The sequence below is a fragment of the Sphaerodactylus townsendi genome, linkage group LG02 (genome assembly GCF_021028975.2).
Source record: "Sphaerodactylus townsendi isolate TG3544 linkage group LG02, MPM_Stown_v2.3, whole genome shotgun sequence".
In the NCBI taxonomy this organism is placed as follows: Eukaryota; Metazoa; Chordata; class Lepidosauria; order Squamata; family Sphaerodactylidae; genus Sphaerodactylus; species Sphaerodactylus townsendi.
In genome coordinates this window covers 116758083-116778632 of record NC_059426.1, presented here as the reverse complement: position 1 = coordinate 116778632, position 20550 = coordinate 116758083, and the positions used below count along the sequence as shown (strand labels likewise).

General features: G+C 41.5%; 1 protein-coding gene across 2 annotated transcripts in view; it reads left to right on the top strand.

Annotated features, from left to right (window-relative positions):
- The first annotated feature begins 8446 nt into the window (after nucleotides 1-8446).
- Nucleotides 8447-20550, top strand: part of SPI1 (Spi-1 proto-oncogene) — a 29016-nt gene continuing 16912 nt past the window's right edge. For both annotated transcript variants that reach the window (XM_048485406.1, XM_048485405.1), the window contains exon 1: nucleotides 8447-8714. In XM_048485406.1, the coding sequence (XP_048341363.1) occupies nucleotides 8670-8714 (45 nt within the window). In that variant the 5' untranslated portion in view covers nucleotides 8447-8669. The remainder of the gene's footprint in view (nucleotides 8715-20550) is intronic.

Sequence of the window (20550 nt, the reverse complement as noted above, 5' to 3'; positions counted from 1 at the left end):
CGATATTTCAGGGTTTTTTTAACCAAGTTCCGCCCACAAACTGGCGCTACAGCCAATCAGAACAGAGAAGTGCCCTGCCGATGACCACTGAACGCGCGGTTGTGGGGAATGCTGCATGTCATGGAGCTCGTGGCTGCCGCGAGGTTTACTACAGGGACAAGCTGCAGTGGTGAGTCAGACCTCGTGTTCAAAAGCACCAATTCAAAGGAGCGCGGTTTGGCTCAATGTTATTTTTTAAAGTGGGGAAACGACCTTAGACAAGCTTCTGTTCTCAGCAACATTTAGTGACTTGTACTGGACATATTTCTTACAGCTCCTGACTATGGGACACATAAAAACATTTTAAATGAAGATTAAAATCTATAAAATATTTGATAGATTCTCTGGGGGCATGAAAAAGATCACACCAACATGCCCCATTGATAACATGATTATATTTCAGTGGAGTTGAGGCTCAGTGGTAGAGCATCTGGTTTGAATGCAGAAGGTATCACATTCAATCCCAGCATTACCAGTTGAAAATCATACCAGTGGAAAATCATACTTGAGACCCTGGAAAGCTGTTATCAGACATGATAAACAATACCAACCTTAATAGACCTATAATTTGACTTGATTCAAGATGGTCTATGTATCCAATACCTAATCTGTAGAAAATGACAACAGATGGATTATACTGTTAAACCAGGCAATGCTGATGAATGGTACACTGTGCAGAGAACTTCTCCACTTCCATTACAAAGATTAAAAGAGACAAGAACTGACTGTTAAGAAATAATTGAGATAAGAATCAGGTAAGTGATGCTGTGTGTGGTTTGGCTAGGTGGAGGGGAAACACCTAAAACATCAGTGCAAGGTTTATGTGGAAACAACCTCAGTTTGATGTGGCTAGCAGTTGGGGGGGGGGTATTTCTGAGCTTAATGAACTTCTGCCCTATGCTCTATGCATTTCAGTCAAGCCATACCAGCATGCACAGCCATAATCTATCTCTATCGAAGAGATAGAAAAAGTGCAGAGAAGGGCAACGAGGATGATTGAAGGATTGGAGCACCTTCCTTATGAGGAGAGGCTGCAGCGTTTGGGACTCTTTAGTTTGGAGAGGAGACGTCTGAGGGGGGATATGATTGAAGTCTATAAAATTATGCATGGGGTAGAAAATGTTGACAGAGAGAAATTTTTCTCTCTTTCTCACAATACTAGAACCAGGGGGCATCATTGAAAATGCTGGGGGGAAGAATTAGGACTAATAAAAGGAAACACTTCTTCACGCAACGTGTGATTGGTGTTTGGAATATGCTGCCACAGGAGGTGGTGATGGCCACTAACCTGGATAGCTTTAAAAAGGGCTTGGACAGATTTATGGAGGAGAAGTCAATCTATGGCTACCAATCTTGATCCTCCTTGATCTCAGATTGCAAATGCCTTAGCAGACCAGGTGCTCAGGAGCAGCAGCAGCAGAAGGCCGTTGCTTTCACATCCTGCATGTGAGCTCCCAAAGGCACCTGGTGGGCCACTGTGAGTAGCAGAATGCTGGACTAGATGGACTCTGGTCTGATCCAGCAGGCTAGTTCTTATGTTCTTATGTTCTTATAATGGTTTAGAATAAGGAATACAGTGCTCTTCCCAGCCAACTCTAGTAACAGAGTGTTAGAATGTAGACTTTCACATGAGGCATATGCAATGCCTTGACCGTAAATAAAGACTTCACTTCACTTCAGTGCCTGCCCCTTCTTTCTATTTATAAAAGGGCCTGAGGTCTGTGATGTCATTCTCCACTGTGTGGCTACCTGATAGGATCCAGGAGCCTCCATTCTGATCACAGCTCCATATTATCATATTTTTCTGAGTTTTTTTCTACAGGCTGGAAGACCATCTCTTAGGATAAACAGTTGTAACTGTTCAACTTTTCTGATTGTTGGAGATCTCCTCTCTGCAATTGCCAGCTGTTCCAGAACTAATGGGTCTTTACGTTTGTTGTACTCAGAGATGCTGCATCAAAGGGGATAAAGGTGACCTTCAGTATTTTAATTACTGAGTCTACTTTTCCATTGGTCCATGGATATGCTGAAAAAAAGTGAAGTGATCATGTTCCTATAGATGCTAACATTCTCTATATTCTTTTCCTGTGGCTAGGTTTGTTATCACTGACAGTTTGTTTCATTTGGAAAGATGTTCCTTCACTTTCTAGGTCATCTTTTTAATTTCTGTATTCTGTAGATCATTAATTTCCCAGTAGTTGATGTTATTGTCATTGTTATTCCTAAACAGGTAAACAGGTCAATGCCCATCTTATACCATTGCCATATGGGAGGCTTTAGGCCCTTTCTGTTTTTAGTTATCATGGGCTCACCAGGTCTCACATTTTCCATGTATGATCACAGCTGTGTGTTCATTCCAAGACATTACATAGACTCTTCAACCGACTGCAGATAATTGTTAACTCAGGCACAAATCTCAAGGAGGCCAGAATTACTAATTGACCACTGTACAGTAACCCAGACACAGAATGCATCCCTAAAGTGTGGCCTGGGACTTACCCAGGGCTGCCATTGCTGCCCTGGAGTGGGGGAGACTGGCATTGAGGTCCAGCACTGCAGCAGTTGGTGACTAATGACTGGGTCCTTGTTCTTTGGTGTGTTGTGCATGGGGACCAATCCATTTCATGGAGGATGACCCTGCATGCCGGCCCTCCCCATTTGTGGAGGCCTCAAAGGTGGATGGGGTGAGCCTCAATGCCACATGCCAGGCAAGGGCTGTGAGTGGCTCACACTCCTAGGCAACAAGAGGCGTTTCATTTAGAGGCCAGTGCCCAGATGACTCCCATTGTCTTGCTGCTCCTGTTTCCCCAGCACTCGGGTCTGGGAGAAGGGTATCACTGGGGGCAGCAAGGGTGCTGCCCAGTGGTCTGATCTATCTCCTATGCTGTGCCTCTGCTTCCTTAGCCAGCAAAAACAATAAACAGGCTATGGCCAGTTTTCTTCCACAAAATTGGTTGTCTTACTCTTGTGTCTTACTATCGGCCCTCAGCCACTCTCTCCCTTCCTCGGTCAGCAAACAAAAAATGTGAGATTGCTCCCACAAGTACCTAGGTTTTGTCGCCTAGTTTATCTAAAACAATCCACTTGACCACTTGAAGCTATGCATTGCTGTAGCTTTGTTGTTTTGACTGAGCAGCTGTGCATATACTGAATGTCTGCAGTCAAACACCATTTTAACTTACATTGCACTGACACTGATTAGTTTGCGTGTATGCTTTGAACCTCACATCTTTCTTCTTCCCTTCTTGACTGAGGAATCCTGGTTAGAGACTAACCCCATTTATCTGTAACATATGGATTCAGGCACACAGGTTAACAAAAGTTAGTTTTTCTCTTGAAACTGGGATTTTAAGTCCGAATTATATTATTATTAAAATCTAGTGCGTGGGGGGCTAATTCTGATTAATCTGTATGATTGTATTCATTCAGGCAGTTGGAATTATTTTGTGCCTGGGACTCCTTCATGGAGAGGCGGGGGAGAGGCAGAAACTGGGCACATGCACAAACCAGTAACAAGATACATTTATGCCTGTGTTAGTTTAAAGTTGGTTAAATGTGGCATCTGAAGGCATTCCTTGCCCTAAACTCCCTGTACATCTTTTCCATGCCCAGCACTCACTGCGGTAATCTTAAGAGGGTCTGCTTCAGTTGTCCCGGAGATCTGAGCTGAGACAGGTGGCAACCTGAGAAAGGTAGAACCAAAGCTTTGGAACTTGTAGGTATGCATTTAAAGAGATTAGCAGATTAGCAGAGATGTGGAAGCACCATCCAGTAGAAGAGAGCCAGAGATACTTCAAGTTGCTTTATATGGAAGTTTACTAACTTAAAAGGATAATGGAATAAAACAAATAAATGCTGTACTGCTCTGTCAGATATACTTCTGTCACATTACTGCTCTGTCACTATACACTTATGACTACATCTTGCTGTGATCCTCCTATTTATCTTTGTCCATGTGCTCTTCTCTTGAAACCAAGAGAACAAGTTAACTTCATAACTTCTGATGTATGTACTCACTAACATGTAAGCAACAGCTAATCAATAGGTCAGCTTATTACAATATCACCTCAGCTTTCTGTTTACATACAAACAATTAACCTTTTAATTACTGGTTGTGACAGGCACTTGCAAATACAAACAGAACTTTAGAGGCCATAGTGAGGTAGATGAAACAGAGCCAGCTGAAGCTAAACCCATCAAAGATCCCATAACTGGGCTGAGGAGGGTCTGAAAGTGGGTGCCAGCTCCTGGCTCTTGACAGTGTGCAATTGACAACTAAGCCATCATTCAAGAGTCTGGGTGTGATTTTGGATGCCCTTTATCCTGATCCAGAAGCTCCAGCTGGTCCCAAATGCAGCTGCAGAGGGACCACATTCAACCAGTATTCTATGAGCTGCATTGGCTCCAAGTGGAGTACTGAATCCATTTCAAGGTTTTAGTTCTATCATTTAAAGCCCTTAACAGTCTGGGTTCAGCATATCTGTGAGAACACCTGTCCCAGTATGTCCGGTAGAGAGTCTTATGCTCCGTTAATAACAACTTGCAGGTGATCCCTGGCCTGAAAAGTATCCAGATGTTGTCAGCTAGAGCCAGGATCTTTTCAGCCCTGCCCCCCTGACAGAATGCTCTTTCAAATGAGACCAGGTCCCTGCAGAACTTATCTCAATTCTGCAGGACTTTCAAGACAGAGCTGTTACATCAGGCCTACCTACAATTGAGAGCAGCAACATAGTTTATTTATTTATGGTTAACAACCAGTAAAACAACAATTCATAAAAAGCCAAATTCCAAATTATTTACAAATGAAGAGATTAGAAAGTTAAAATATAAAGTAAAACTTATTTTAACATTCCTCTAGGAATTAAGGGTCTCCTGTCCACCTGCTCTCCTGTATTTGTTTACTAAAACACAAAACTGGGCTACATCACTGGAAACACTTTTGCCTCACCAAACAGCAAATAGTTTAATTTCCATTTATTTTATTTTCAGCCCATTCAGTCAAGATAAGCCTCAGGATTTCTTCTCTAAGCTTGTCATATAGAGGGCACTTAAGCAAATTGTGTCTAGCAAATCAACTTGTTCCAAGGAGCAACCACAGAGCCTCTGTTCGTAGGGGATTTTCTTGAATCTACCCTCTAAGACAGCAGATGGCAGGGTGTTGCTTCGAGCCAATGAAAACATCCTCCTTTGATTTTTATTCTCTCGGGGGGGAAAGGGGGGCTGGTTTCACCTGAAATCTAAAGGTTTTGGGAGCCAGGTATTCCGGGGAGAGGCTTAAATCAGATTGTCTCTCTGTGTCATAAACTCTTTGACAGTCTCCCTGGCTTTCTCTATCCTCTAATGCTCTTCTAAATCCTAGTCCTATTTGCTGGATGACAGTCCTATTTGCTGGATGGCTGTTAGAACAGCACTATGCCAACTTGACTGAAAATTGTCCTGCAGTATTGCAGGAAACAGACCATGCGGGTTGAGAAGAGGTGTGATCCATCTATTTATTGAAGTTATTTTGATTATGGCATCTACCTTGATCATTCCGGCTTCCAATCTGATCCAAGCATTAGATACACACTTGGGCAGTTGCAAGAGTGGCCTTAACAATTGGCTTGAACTTTCTCCAGGGACCATAGGAAGAGGTAGAGGAGCCCAGAAATGATCCATATACAAGCTGTGGGATTATTTTGGCTTTAAATAGTTTAAGAACTGCCAGTGCATAAGAGCCATCTCTGGTTTTATAGAATTTCAAAATACTATTTGCTGTTCTCTCACTAGTATATGCCATTGCTTTGTGGTGATGTGATTTTGTGCTGGAGGCCTGGAGAACCATCCCTAAATATTTAAAGCTATCCACTTGTTCAACCTTATTCCCCAAGATAAGCTAGTCCCTGTGCCTGGGCCATTTTCCTGCCAATAGAATATTGGTTTTTTTAAAATTTATTGACAGTTTTTTCTTAATTGCAATAAGAAATTAATTTACCCAGAGCTCTTCTCAATCCTACTTGGGTTCTTGATAAAATCGCAGCATCATCTGCTTACAATAATACAGATGTATGCCTACTGGTGATTTTCAAGAGATGAAAACTTGGATCATTTATGTTTTCCACCAGATCATTCAGGAAGAAAATAAAAAGCACAGGTGCAAGTAGGCAACCCTGCCTTATGCCCCTGTATGTTTTTATAACATTTGTCAGCATGCTGTGTTGATGGTATCTGACTTTTAGAGAGCTGTTCAAATGGAGCCTTTGTATAAGAATCAAAAGTAGCCTATTAATAGACGATTCTCTAAATTTGGCTCAGTGTCTTGTCTGGGATACTGGGTCAAAGGCAGCTTTTAGGTTAATGAATGCGGCATGAAGAGAAGTATCTTTCCCAAAGGCATATTTTTTTAATTAGATGTTGAACAGTTAGACAGTGATCTAAAGTGGATCTATTTGCTCTAAATCCAGCTTGTTCTTGGGCCAAAATACCTTCGCTGTGCAACCAAAGGACAAATTTATCAAGGAGGTGTTTTGAGTATAGCTTAGTTATAATACTTAACAGGCTTATCGGTCTATAATTTGTCGGATCCATCTTGTCACCTTTTTTATAAAAAGGGATAACAATAGCTGTGCCGCAGCCTGTTGGAATCTGACCCGTTTAATCGAAGAGTGAAACGGGTCACAATATATATAATTTTATTGTTTATCTATGTTGTGAGCCACTCTGAGTTCACTTCAACAAGAGAGAGTGGGTATTAAATCAAATTAATAATAGTGATACATGGAAAAAATGATAAAATACCAAGATTTGAGAGTGGAAGTCGAGAAATTATGGCACAAACCAGCAATTGTGGGCCCAGTGATTACTGACACACCAGGAGCCCTGCTAAAAAATCTTGGATGGCACTTAAACCATCTAAATGTTGATAAAATCTCCATCTGTCAATTACAAAAGGCCATATTGTTTGGATCTGCACATAAACTACATTGATACACTGAAACCTTCTAGGTTGTTAGAAAGAACCTGATGCTTATGAAGGCCAACACCAGCTGAAGATTTGGTGGCTGTAACTTCAGGTGATGATGATGATGATGATGATGATGATGATGATGATGATGATGATGATGATGATGATGATGATTGATGATTATTACTCCCTTCCCTAAGGAAATTTGCTTGTCTCTCTTTGTTAGTGTCTTTCACCATCAGGAGCAGGCTTTTTTGTATCATCTGTCATACCCCTGATAAAGATTATTGGTTCCCCCTCCCTGGTTCTGGTGCTGTTTGTTTACATGTTTTTATTAAATTGTTTTATAATTTTAAATGTTTTAAATCATTTTAACATTACAATATTTTAATGTTCACTATCTTCAGGATCCTGATTGAGTGGAAAGGCAGCATATATATTTTTAAAGTAAATAAATAATAAATAAAATTTTACAGTCAGCACCTCCTTTCTATTTGTGCATGTCCTTGTACTTTCCTTACTGGACACTGCTTGCATCTTCAATGGGCTGCTCAGAGACCCCGTCCCAGCTGAGGTCGTTCCAGTGGTAATCGGCACCCCGGGCACTGTACCAAAAACACTGGGGCAACACTTGGAAAATCTTCAAATCAAAATTAACACTTGTCAGATTCAAAAGGCAGCCCTGCTGGGATGTGCACAAACACTACGCCGATACATTACAACTTCTTAGGCCTCTGGGTCAGGCTCGAATTGTAATGAAAAGCCAACAACCAGCTAAAGAAACATAATATTAAAAGAATAAAAACATTAGATCAATGCCTCATCAAATAGTCTATTATAACAACATTACATTATTTCCACTAGGGGAAATTAGGATTTCTAACAGAGAATTCTCAGCATCTTACCAAGCTATTTATCCCAGGATTCTTTAGGAAAACACATGGTAGGTAAATTGGCATAAAAATAGTATATCAGTGTTTAGTGTAAGTAGGATATGAATCTTCATGACTGTCCATTCTCCACTCAAGAACTTTCTTTTAATGAATTCTCATTGAAACCTTGCTGTTCCTATGCCTCCTCCTTCTAAGGCCTAATAGGTATAAAATGTAATCAACAATATAGTATTTTTTTTCTAATCTTGTTTTATTGTCTAGGTACAACACTATCACTGTGGCCAGGCTGATGGTCCTGAATAATTGCTCCAAAGACAGTTGTCCCGAATGATATTCCCAAGAGAAGAACTATCATTACACTATATGCATGAAAGCTTTGGCTTCTAGAAATATTCTCTCTCTGTACCCATTTACTTCTATTTGCCTGATCTAGGCCTATGTTGTGTAGTGTGTTGCAAGCAGCCTGATCTCAGGCTGGCGACAGACTTCCTCTTAACGCCAGAACTCCCTGAAATAAGATTTATGCAAACTGGGTTTGAGGCTGTTCTGATGTCACACTAGGCCACAACAGCTCAAGGGCTATCTCCATTCTACAGTTACTTCAAATCAGGAACTTCAGATATGCCTGAGGCAAGAGCTCACCTATAGAACTCTTACAGGAAAGTATGAAAACTAATTAGGGATCTTATTGTCCTGTGGTTAATCAATGCAAAAGAGACTTCCAGGAAATCCATATTTTTCCTTTGGTTTGGACCATTGAAATTAGAGAATTCATTTACTAAGACGTTGACTGGATGTTGCAAGCTTGTAAAATGGAAGGATTCTCCCTCATTTCCCCTGTGAGTATCTGGACTCAATGCTTGGTTTGTTTCTCTGGTCTGTGTAGAGCACAAAGCAAAAAAAAAAGAGTTGTTGAAGAATGCTATACTTCTGATAATACTTTGAAGTTGCATAGATGAATCTGTCGTTTAAAGTTAGGGGCATGATACTTAATGCACAGGAAGTGAACATTTCTGTTTCTGATCTCTGTGAGCTTTCACTGATATGGTAACATGGTATTTTTGTGGGTAGAAAGTAGTAGAGTGTTTTTTTTAACACTTGGCTTTGTGGTTGATTAGAATGTTTGGAGTTTTTTTTGCAATAATATTGCAATTTATGGTCAAAGTTAGGATTGTGAATTCATAACGTCTGCCTATATTTTTAAAAGATTACATGATCAAAAGCAGAGAGTTCTGTTCTATAAACTCTGGGCAGTTTACTCTTGTGTTCTGTGTCTAGACTTCTCTAGAATAATTTTTATTTGGAGGTGGTTATATTACTTTAAAGTGAACTTTGCTGTCTCTTTCATTACCCAGTCTTTTCAGCTCCTCAAATTTTAACAGGGACAAAAAGAAAGAATTAGACAAAAACACAGTCCTTTCCCTGCCCATGTTGATCATATGGAGTGCAAAGGATACAGTACTAGGCCAGTGTTTGGTTTTATTGTTCTGGAGATACAAGCATTCCACTTTCACTCTAGATGCGGCGATAATTTCTTTGAATACAGTTTGTTTCACTTATTTCAAAGTCATAAATTTGGGAGGATCTCATAATTTTTCAAAGGTGCAATTCAAAACAGAGTTACACCCTTCTAAACTCATTAAAGTAACGGCTGAGGAGGATGTAACTGCTTTTGTGATAGCACTGTAGGGTCTTAAACAAACATGGCCTAGAAACATCTATAATATTGGGCACTCTTTTTATTTTATTTTTAATAAATATGAACAGAATAGAAAAAAGAGAGAAAATATAAACCACAACACAACTACAATACGGCAAAAAAGAAGAAAAAGTATACACATAATATAGTAAACAATGATACAACAAGCAGTAGACAATATATGATCATAGCAACAATTATGAGCAGTAAATAATGATATAATAATTAGCATTAATGATAGAATAATGTGCATTAAATCGTGATTCATCTTAGCATAAATCTTAAGCTATCATATACCATACTTGATTAACATGATAATAATGTTAGACAATATTATAAGATGAATTGTAATGAAGTAAAATAAATGAAAGAAAAAAAACTTGCAGTGGTGATTACTATTATACATTTCTAAAAATACTTCCCAAATATTGAAAATTGAGTTCTTACAGTATTACCAGCTATCCATTATATAGTTAAATGTTTTCCCCACTATTCACACCTTTTCAATACAATATATATTAAGAGGATTGTTGGTAAATTCATATATATCATTTCAACAACGTCATTCTCTGCTTGCCATTTTTACAGAAAAATACAAGTAATATGCTTTTTATTTGCCTTGAAATTCTTTGGTCGTTCTTTTAGTTATATAACTTGTTAATTTCGCCATTGCTACATATTCAGCTAATTTATCTTCCCAATCCACCTGGCATGGAAATTCTTCTGCTTTCTATTTTGTTGTAAATGTAATTCTGGCCACTGTTATCATATATCTAAACAATTCTTCCACCATTTTTGGAAGTCTTTGACAAAATTCCCAATAGCACACTCTTGGCTTACATGATAATTTTTTAAAAATTTTCTCAATTTCAGCAGGTGTTTCTTCCCAATTTTTAATCTTTTTGTACATTTACTATATATGATAAAGACTTCTGCCACCTCTTTACATTTCCCTTCATAATTCTTGTCCATTTTCTTGATACCTTTGGAATGATATACAACTGATAGAACATCTTATAATAGTTTTCTCTTAGTGTTTGATCTTTTATCTGGAAGGTTTCTCATTGTTGGAGAGATATTTCTTCCTCAGATTTTCATCCATCTAGGCATACATGCTCTAATGTTGTTTCTGTGTCAAATTGAAGTAATAGCTTATACATTTGTTCTGGTAAATTGACTTTTTGCTGCATCATCACCCTTTCAAATACAGTCAGCTCCTTTATTATGCCAACTGCTGTGTGAATGTCCTTTTAAAATCTTGAGTTGAAAATATAGTAGCCATTATACTTTTTTGCCTTCATCTTTTGCCAGGGTTTTTCCTTAGGAGTTTATCATATATCCATATGTTTTGAAATCTTTTTTTTCTCTCACTCTTATCCTAGGATGCTTCTATAGGGGCCATTAGTGGGCATAAGGGAAGACTAATAGTGCAATCCTAAGAAGAGTTACTCCAGTTTAGGCAGATCGAAATCAATGACCTTAGACTGGAGTAATACTTAGGATTGGACTGTAACTGGGGTGGGTTTTTTTTGTTAGATTCCCAAATTCTGAGTAGTTCATCTCTAATTACATGGCTTTTGTTTTGTGTTGTATTTTTTTTCTGATTTTTGGTCCATAGGTAATGATGTAAACCTTCTTCCAAATGTGCAGTTTCTAATTTTATTACTGGTTGATCTGGATTGGGCTGTTAGTTTTGTTATACACGGCCTTATTCTCTCTGGCATTATTGAGGTAAAATTTTATATACTGGTAGCCCACATTCAGTTGTGAGATGGATCTGTGAGGCTGTGGTAGAGTTGGATCTTTGCCTTCTTTATATATCAGTGTTATGTACCGTAAACTTCTTGCCATGATAAGAGCAATAGTTTCTCTTTCTTTCTTTCTTTCTTTCTTTCTTTCTTTCTTTCTTTCTTTCTTTCTTTCTTTCTTTCTTTCTTTCTTTCTTTCTTTCTTTCTTTCTTTCTTTCTTTCTCTCTCTCTCTCTCTCTCTCTCTCTCTTTCTTTCTTTCTTTCTTTCTTTCTTTCTTTCTTTCTTTCTTTCTTTCTGCAGTGGTAGCATTAAATGTTGTTCCAAGCACTTGTAATACCTTGCTGTAAGTCTATTTACGTCGAGCGTTTTATCTTCTTTCAAATTCTTTATAGTTTGTGAAATTTTTTCAGTTGTAATAGTTTGATTCAGTATATTCCTGTGTTCGCATGTGAGTATGTATTCCTTTTATGTACTTCTCTACTCCCTCTTCTGTTGCTGACTCCTTTTTGCATAGTTCTGAAAAGAAGAGAGCAAAATGTTCTGTATCTTTTTTCTGCGTGTGTAATTCGATCTCCTTTCCTCACTCCTGTTATCATTCTTTTTCAGTTTTTCCAGTTTCAGACATATCTAATTGGTTTCTTACAGCACAATCCACAAAAGTGGGGGACAAAAGCACTATGAAAGGAGCAGGGGCAAATACACTAGCACCAGAGAACAGTGTGGGAGCGCCACAGAGGGATGCCAATGCAGCCACAGCAGGGGCACAGCCCAGGTGCAGGGCCTTGCTCTCCTAGGTGGGTCGTTGTGCCAAGTGCAACCCCTGTTGTGCAAAGTGCTTCCCCTGTGCTCATACAAAAACACTCAGTGCTATCACTCTCAGTCTAAAACCCCAGGGAGCTGACTTGCAGCATACCATGCCACATACCCTACCTTATGGAGTTTGCTGGGTTCAAACTGGGGTTTCAAATGTCCCAGGGTGATGCTACACATGTAGCATCACTGTGAAAATATTCCAATGCATAAGATTTGCTAGGCAGTATACAGACAAAACATGGGATTATGCATACATACAATTCTTTTCTTGGTTCTCAATATTCATTTAGTAGCTACTAAATTCTGTAAATTCCAACTGGGAAGTATTGCAACGATATATATAAACAGATAGAATCTGTTCTCATCAAAGTTATTTACATAATGGAGAGAAGTTGATAATAACTTCAAAGGATTTCATATACAGATGCAGAAAAGAGTGACACACCAATGCAGAACTGAGGAAGAGGAGGGGGAAAAACAATGATGCCGTGGGAAAAGAAAGGATGGCCTTTTCCACATGCACAACTTATCTCAGTGATCAAAGCTTGAGTTTTGAAAAAGTTTTGTGTGAAATCATTCCACACACCTTTGTCGTTCCCCCACTTGCCGCCATCATTTTGGGTTTTTCCCCCTTGTCTCTTTAATTGCACATATTCCACGGCTGAAAACCTGTTATTCCTGATGGTGATGGGATGTCACCCGTGATGTAGAAGAACAACCCTCCCCGCTTTTTTGCTTTTGCACAGGTGCCCTACTGCGCTGTTACATTTTGAAGTGGCAATTCAAAAATGTCTCAGTCTCCATTTCTACTACTGAGATCTAACAACTCAAAATGGAAGCCAAAACAACTCCTGGAGGAGGCACCATTACCTGAAGGAACAGAAACGTGGAGTCTATTCCACACACAAAGAACCACATTTTGGGCCAAATTTTACCTGCATGATTGTTACTGCGGCAGATCCAATTACATGCAGCAATTACCCCTAGTATTCTTTTCAGTTGCCCCAGCATCTCAGCATTCTATCACTGATGCAATGGTCCCCCTGCTTCAAAATCTCTCTCCGTGCCCTAACATTACATCGCTCATTGGATATCAATGTTCAATATGAAATTGACAAAGCTAACCCAAAGCTAAGATCAAAGAGCTACTAGTGAGTGGAAGGTCTGATCCAAGATTCAAAGTGTCACCCTTCCTGGATGGGTGTTTCACTCCCTTTGAAGGAACAGGTCTTGATTTTGGGGGTGCTCTTGGACCAGGCCTACTTCTAGATAAGCAGGTAGCAGCTGTGACCAGGAATACCTTTTACCAGCTTTGACTGGTTAGCTTGTTGACTTCCTAGGCAAAAAAAATCTGATCACTATGGTACACTGATTACATCTAGGTTACATATAGGTTAGATTACTACAATTGGTTCTACCTGGGACTGTCCTTGAAAAGTGTTTAGAAACGGCATTTGGTGCAGGATACTGCAGCCAGGACTGGATTGGGTTGTAGGGACTCAGCCTTGGCCTAGCTACACTGGTTCCCATTCTGTATCTGGCCACAATTGAAGGGGTTGGTGTTGACCTTGAAAGCTAGGAACCAACAATCCTGAAGGACTGCCTAAACCCTTAAGAACCTACCTCACTGCTGCAATCATGTTCCAATGTCCTGCTTTGTGTGCAACCGAGGAGAGAGCCTTGGTTGTAGCACCAAAACTCTGGAACTCTCTCCCCAGGGTGATTCTCCTATCCCCTTGTATGCCCATCTTCCAACAATGATCAAAGCCTTTTTTGTTTCATTTGGCATTCTCCAAGGATCCCTCCTTCCTGCCCCATCTTTTAATGGCTGTTTTTGTATATAGAATCATAGGGTTGGAAGAGACCACAAGGGCCATCAAGTCCAACCCCCTGCAATGTAGGAGCACACAACCAATGCACTCCTGACATATGTTCATCCAGCCTCTGTTTAAAAACCTCCAAAGAAGGAGACTCCACCACTCTCCAAGGCAGTGAATTCCACTGTTGAATAGCCCTGATGGTCAGGAAGTTCTTCCTAATGTTTAGGTGGAATCTCTTTTCCTTCACCTTGAATCCATTACTCCATGTCCTAGTCTCTGAGGCAGCAGACAACAAGCTGGCTCCCTCTTCGACATGACATCCCTTCAAATATTTAAACATAGCTATCATGTCCCCCCTTAATGTTTGCTTCTCCAGATTAAACATCCCCACCTCCCTAAGTCTCTCTTTGTAGGGCATGGATTCCAGACCTTTTGCCATTCTGGTTGTACTCCTCTGGACACATTCCAGCTTGTCAATATTCTTCTTAAATTGTGGTGCCCAGAACTGAACACAGTATTCTAGGTGAGGTCTGACCAATGCAGAATAGAGTGGTACAATTACTTCCCTCAATCTAGACACTATATTCTTATTGATGCATCCCAGAATTGTATTGGCTTTCTTAGCTGCCATATCACACTGCTGACTCATGTTCAGTTTGTGGTCTACTAAGACTCCCAGATCCCTTTCACATGTACTGTTGTCAAGCCAGGTGTCACCCATCTTATATCTATGCTTTTCATTTTTTTCTGCCTAAGTGTAGAATCTTACATTTATCTCTGTCGAAATTCATTTTGTTAGTTTTGGTCCAGCTTTCTAATCTGTCCAGATCATTTTGAATCCTGTCCTCCAGGGTATTAGCTACCCCTCCTAATTTGGTATCATCTGAAATTTTTATTAACATTCCTTGTTTCATTTCCAAGTCATTGATAATGTTTAGGTTTAAATTGTTTTAATGGTTGGTTTTAATGGTTATACTAACAGCTGTCAAATAACAGTTTGGTTAATTGAATGAAAAGGGCCTCACAGAATATATTTAAAATAGTAATATCAGTTTGTCCGCCCCCTCCCTCCTCTTCCCCTTCTGCTCCCTCTGCCTTTTTCCCCCAGGGTGGGTGGGCTATGACCAGATAATGGCCCCCTCCCTTTCCCTCTCCCTCTCCATTTCCCCCAAGTCCAAATTTATTTTGTATGGTGACTCATCTAGGGCTGATTTAGGGTTTTTTGGCACCACCAGGCAAACTATGACCTTGGCACACACCTATTCCAGCATTCCATCTTCTATAATGCCCAACCAGATGTTTTTGAGAAACCAACAAACATCACACAAACATAATCTTTACCTGTTTTAACTTTCTCCCTGAGACTCAAGTATCTTCTCCTTGAGTCAACGCAGCTGATAATCTTCAGCCAGTCACCCACTCCCATCCCAACCTTCCTCACAAGCTGTTGCAAGGGGAAAAAATGGAGAAGAGTAGGCGGATGTCAGCTTCTTTCGGTCCTTACTGAAGAAGGCGGGACATAAAGAAGCACATGAATACAGCTAGACGAATTCTGTGGATCTAGTGGTGGGATCCAAAATTTTTAGTAACAAGTTCCCACGGTGGTGGGATTCAAACAGTGGCGTAGCGCCAATGGGGCTGGGCGGGGCACGATGGGGGCGTGGCCAGGAATTCCGGGGGTGGGGCATTGCTGGGTGGGGCTGTGGCAAGGACACAGCCGCTGCGCCGATCCTTGGGCGGGAAACGAATGCATGCAGGCACAGGCTGCCACGCACGCCGGTGCACCCCCTGCTAGACTGCTTCAAGTTCTGTGCGCTACTGCTGAGAGGAGGAGCGTAACTAAGGCAAAAATCACGTGGCAAAACACCAATTAGTAACCCCCTCTCGGCACACACAAATAATTAGTAACCTACTCTCGGGAACCTGTGAGAACCTGCTGGATCCCACCTCTGTGTGGATCACAAAAACTTCCACACAGATAACCCATAACCCCAGCACTCGACAGTCTTCCCCACCTCTCTCCCTTACTCAAATGGTTGCCCAAGGACCACAGGACAGCCTGCAACTGACAACCCCACCCCTGGACTTATCAGCAAACTCCAAAACCTCCTGGAAGCCAGAAGCCAGGAGAAGCTGCAGGGGACTGGCTGGATTACCTGGGCAGCAGGAGCAGGCCTAATTTGTTCCATTGAGAAGGGTGGGGCAGCACAGCCCCAACCCAGCTGCAATCAACAAGCCTCAACATTTTCACAGTGTGGGACGGGGCCAACGCAGTCCAGACCACACTGCAATGTGGTCTGGACTGCACTATGCCTAGAAAGAGGGTTGCCAGCATTGGCTGCACCTTACCAGCACAGGGCATGATGTTGGGCCCAGAGCCCCAAGGAGCCAATCCCGAGCTGGCAGGACTTGCCAGACAGCCCACCAACCACTAGTAGTCTGGAATAGGGAGCCCCAAGTGAAAAGGAACCCTTTTGGGAGAAATAAAAGGGACACTGCAGAGGAGGCCAGGAGGAAGGAAAGAATGCTGTAAACTGCTTGCCATTAAAGTCTGCCTGCTGGAAACTGCTAACTTCAGTGTGCTTCTTTGTTCTGTGAGTAGGTCTCCAGGATGCTGGCCTACCTTTCAAGGGTGGTGGGGAATGTCCACACAGTGGAACTAGGATTCCCAGCATTTTGTACTGGCAAGGTTCCTGTGTTTTAACAGTTGCATGACAGGATGAAATGTCAATTTGTATTGTTCTCACATGGAGGTATAACAATCAGGAAAGCACCACTTGATAAATTTCTGCTTACAGTTAAGGTGTCAATGCACTATCTATCTATCTATCTATCTATCTATCTATCTATCTATCTATCTATCTATCTATCTATCTATCTATCTATCTATCTATCTATCTATCTATCTATCTATCTATCTATTTATTTATTTATTTATTTGATTTATAAGCCACCTCACCCCCGAAGGGCTCAATAACCCTTACATAAAAATAATGGCTAAGCAGTGCATACATTTTGACTACAGGGGCCCTCAGGTGGACTGGGGGCATATTTACTGTAGCTAGCACCCAGGGGAAGGAGTGAAATTGCGTCCCCTCCCTATAGTGTAGCAGCTGTCCTCCCTCATGTGTGGCTCAGATCTTGGTGACACCCACTCTGCAGAGCAAATTTGTTCACCTTCCACCAGGAGCCTGTCTCATCTCCCCAAGCTCCAGGTCGAATGGGACTTCTTTTAAGGCTTCAGCTGGCACAGCAAGCAACAGGGCAGGAGCTGAATATGCCTAGAAAGAGGGTTGCCAGCATTGGCTGCACCTAACCAGCACAGGGCATGATGTTCTTGTCAACTGCAACACCTGGCAGTGCGTCCTTGGGGCTTGCTTTCCACTGGCCGGGGCCTTCAGCCTTGCATGGCACAGAGAAACAAACACCTGGTCTCCCTCTGCTAGAGAAGGAGGGCTGGACGGCCCATGCATCTGGAAGAGCCGAGTTGGGGTGCCACTGCTTACTTCACTTCTCACAACAGGCAGCTCTGTTTGGCTACTCTATGCCCAGCCCAACTGATGGAGTCTAGCCAGCAATGCCTTGATCCACCTGCCTAGCTTTAGGGAACCTGCACAACCCATGTTCACCCTCCACCCTGCCCAGCTCTCAAGGCATTTTGGTCACCTTCCTGGCCTACAGGGGAAGAGGGAGGGAGCAGCCAGCCCAAAATGTTCCCCCATGTGGCATGCACAAGTGATGCCTGGGGCCCACACACCCTTGCAACCCCCTCAAGAACCACATCTGGGTGAACTATAGCAAAAAGTTGCTACAGCTTCATAATCCCCTTTTTCGGGGTGCTCCAGTAGTGAAGCAGAGCCATTTGCTTAGAGAGAAACTTTCCCTTGCATGAGGCAGAGGAAAAAGAGGGTGATGTTCTGGTGTTGATTTTTTAAATTAGAGGTGGATTCTGTACAGCATAATAATAACAGGTTACATCCGTTATTTTTGAATCTGGGTTTATTTTATTCTGTTTTTGTCCCTTGAATGGATGCCCGTTTTCCATGAAGGAAACAATCCATTTTCTTTCTGCCCCTTTGCACAAACCCACTGGTTTTTTTTACAATGCAAATGAGCAGATGCAAATATCCTGTTTTTCCTGCATTCTGATTGGCCATTCTATCACCACAGTCCACCTTCTGCCTGCTCCCACCCTCTGCTAAGGGAGCATTTCTGATTAGAGGAGAATCTACAGCAACCCCGGGAGCCCAATAGGACCTCCCCCTCCCATTTCACCAGCATGGAAAAAAAGTTTGGGGCTTTGAAACCGCAACACATGTAAACATGAAGCATGCAAACCACCCCCCTTAACACTGTGATATACAAAATAATAAAATCTGTCCAAAAAAGGGAGCAAATAAATATGTCCCATCCACATCTGCTTAGCTACGTTCTTTGAGCACCCAAAAAAGAAATGTTGTGAATCCTTTACTGTACACATTTGTTGTGAATCCTTTACTGTACACATTTGGGAGAAATGGTGCGCACAATAGCTGTCAAAGTGAGTTTGGGGGCGTTTCTGAACTGGCGGATTATCACTGCAGTATCAGCAGAAATTAAACTGCTCAGCATAAATTAAACTGACCTGACATAAGGTGGGAGCAGGCGCGTAGCTGCAATGGGGACATCCAGGGCAGCTTGTCCCGGGCGCCACCATTGCAGTCACATGGGGAGGCATGGGCAGGACGGGGAGAGTGCATGCAAGTGCAGTTCCCCCTCCCTTTGTCACTGGGTGGGAGAACAGGCAGCAGGGCAGGGAAAATAAAGTGGTTTGGTGCCCTTGCCATTCCCTCAATAGCGGGTCAGGTTCAACCCGGGATTTTTTTTTAAAGATCACAATTTTGGCGCCTTTTAAAAAACCCGGGTTGAGGGAAATATCACAGGTCAATCCCACTTTGGGGAAGGGATACATGCGAAGTTCTTCCCCAAACTGGGATATTTACCTTCATCAACCCATTATATTTGTACCATATGGACTTTTAACATTTTCTTTATGCTGTTTTGGAAAAGCTTCCTGGAAATGTGGCATCTATACAATGTAAATGAACTGAAGCACTGACTTTTAGAGCCTTATGGATGTTCCCAAAGAAAACATTTGGAACTTCTTATACAGCCAACAGCAACAGGTATAAAAATTAAGACATCAGATAGGAAAAGAATTGTCATCAACCAGCCAAATTTAGGAGTTAATGAGGAGTCCTCTGGTCTGCAGCCAGTAGAGGAAGTGACACAAGGAGGAGCACAGGGTCCCCTAAGCCCTCTAGCTTTGAGCCAACTGTGCAAAATCAGATGCCAGCCTGCACACTTTCCTTATCACCAGAGCCCCAGGAATAGCGAAGGAAGAGAATATGTAGGGCCCTACAGGACAGGTGATGAAGTGCACGCCTTGCAACCTAGAACAAGCACTGCATGGTCAGTGAGGATGGTTATTTGCAGGAGTCGGTCTGGCATGTATGGCATGGATTTGCAGGAGGCAGCTGGCATGTAGGGCATTACAGGCTCTCTCAATAGAGTTATGGTTATAAGCAGCTAGAAAGGGCATAGCTGCATGGAAACAATATGTTGAATGGCTTCTGACCTTGTGGTTCCTGCTTTTAATTGTCTGCTCTGTCTTGACCTTGGCTTGAATCTCTGGACTTGTGCTTTTGGTTTACCCTTGGATTTTTCACTTTGAGTTTTGGAACTTTTGTGCTTGATTTTTGGAATGGAATTTTGGCAATGGAAACTGGACGGACCCTGTGTGTGTGAGTGAGTGTGTACTGGGAACCATGACAGGAACTCAGTAGTAAGGATGAGATAAACATTTATGCACAAGATAACTATATAAATAGCTTCAGAATGGACTCTAAGAAGGAATGTTTAACATGTTCTTCCAACCCCTTCTGAAAAACCATAGTTATTTTGTAATTCTTTCCAAGGAAATGAGGTTAGGGCTGTCCGTTAAACCAACCTCAGCTGCGCATCACGGGGAGTCATGCTGGGTATTTCTGAATCATCTGCTAAGGGATATTTATATCATAATTAAAAATAACTAAATTTGTGGTTAATTTATGTAGAGATTTGAATTAGTCTATTACATTCTGCAAAAAATCATGTGTTGTGAATACCCCAGTCCCTGCAGTTATGATTTTGAAAAATGTTCTGATTGTGCCCTGAAATGATCTTCCAAGTTCTGCTTGAGGTATAAGAGTGGATGCTCAGGTAAATCACTTTTTAAATATAATAGATAGTAATGGTCATAATGATCCATATGGATCCTGTAGCATTAACTACCTATTTTCTACCATCATTATGTCCCCCTCTGTCCATAAGAGAAATAAAACTGGTTCTTGATCATGGAAAAAAATAAAGAGAAGGGACATAGCAGATCACCATTCAGCTATGAAACTCATTGGGTGACCTTCAATTAGTTATACTCTTGCCTATGTCACTGGGTTATTTTGAGGATAAAATGGGGAAGGGGAATATACTCTGCACTGCACTCCGTAGAAGAAGGACAGGATAAAAAGTTAGTGAATAAATAATAGGAATATAAATAGTAATAATACAACCTA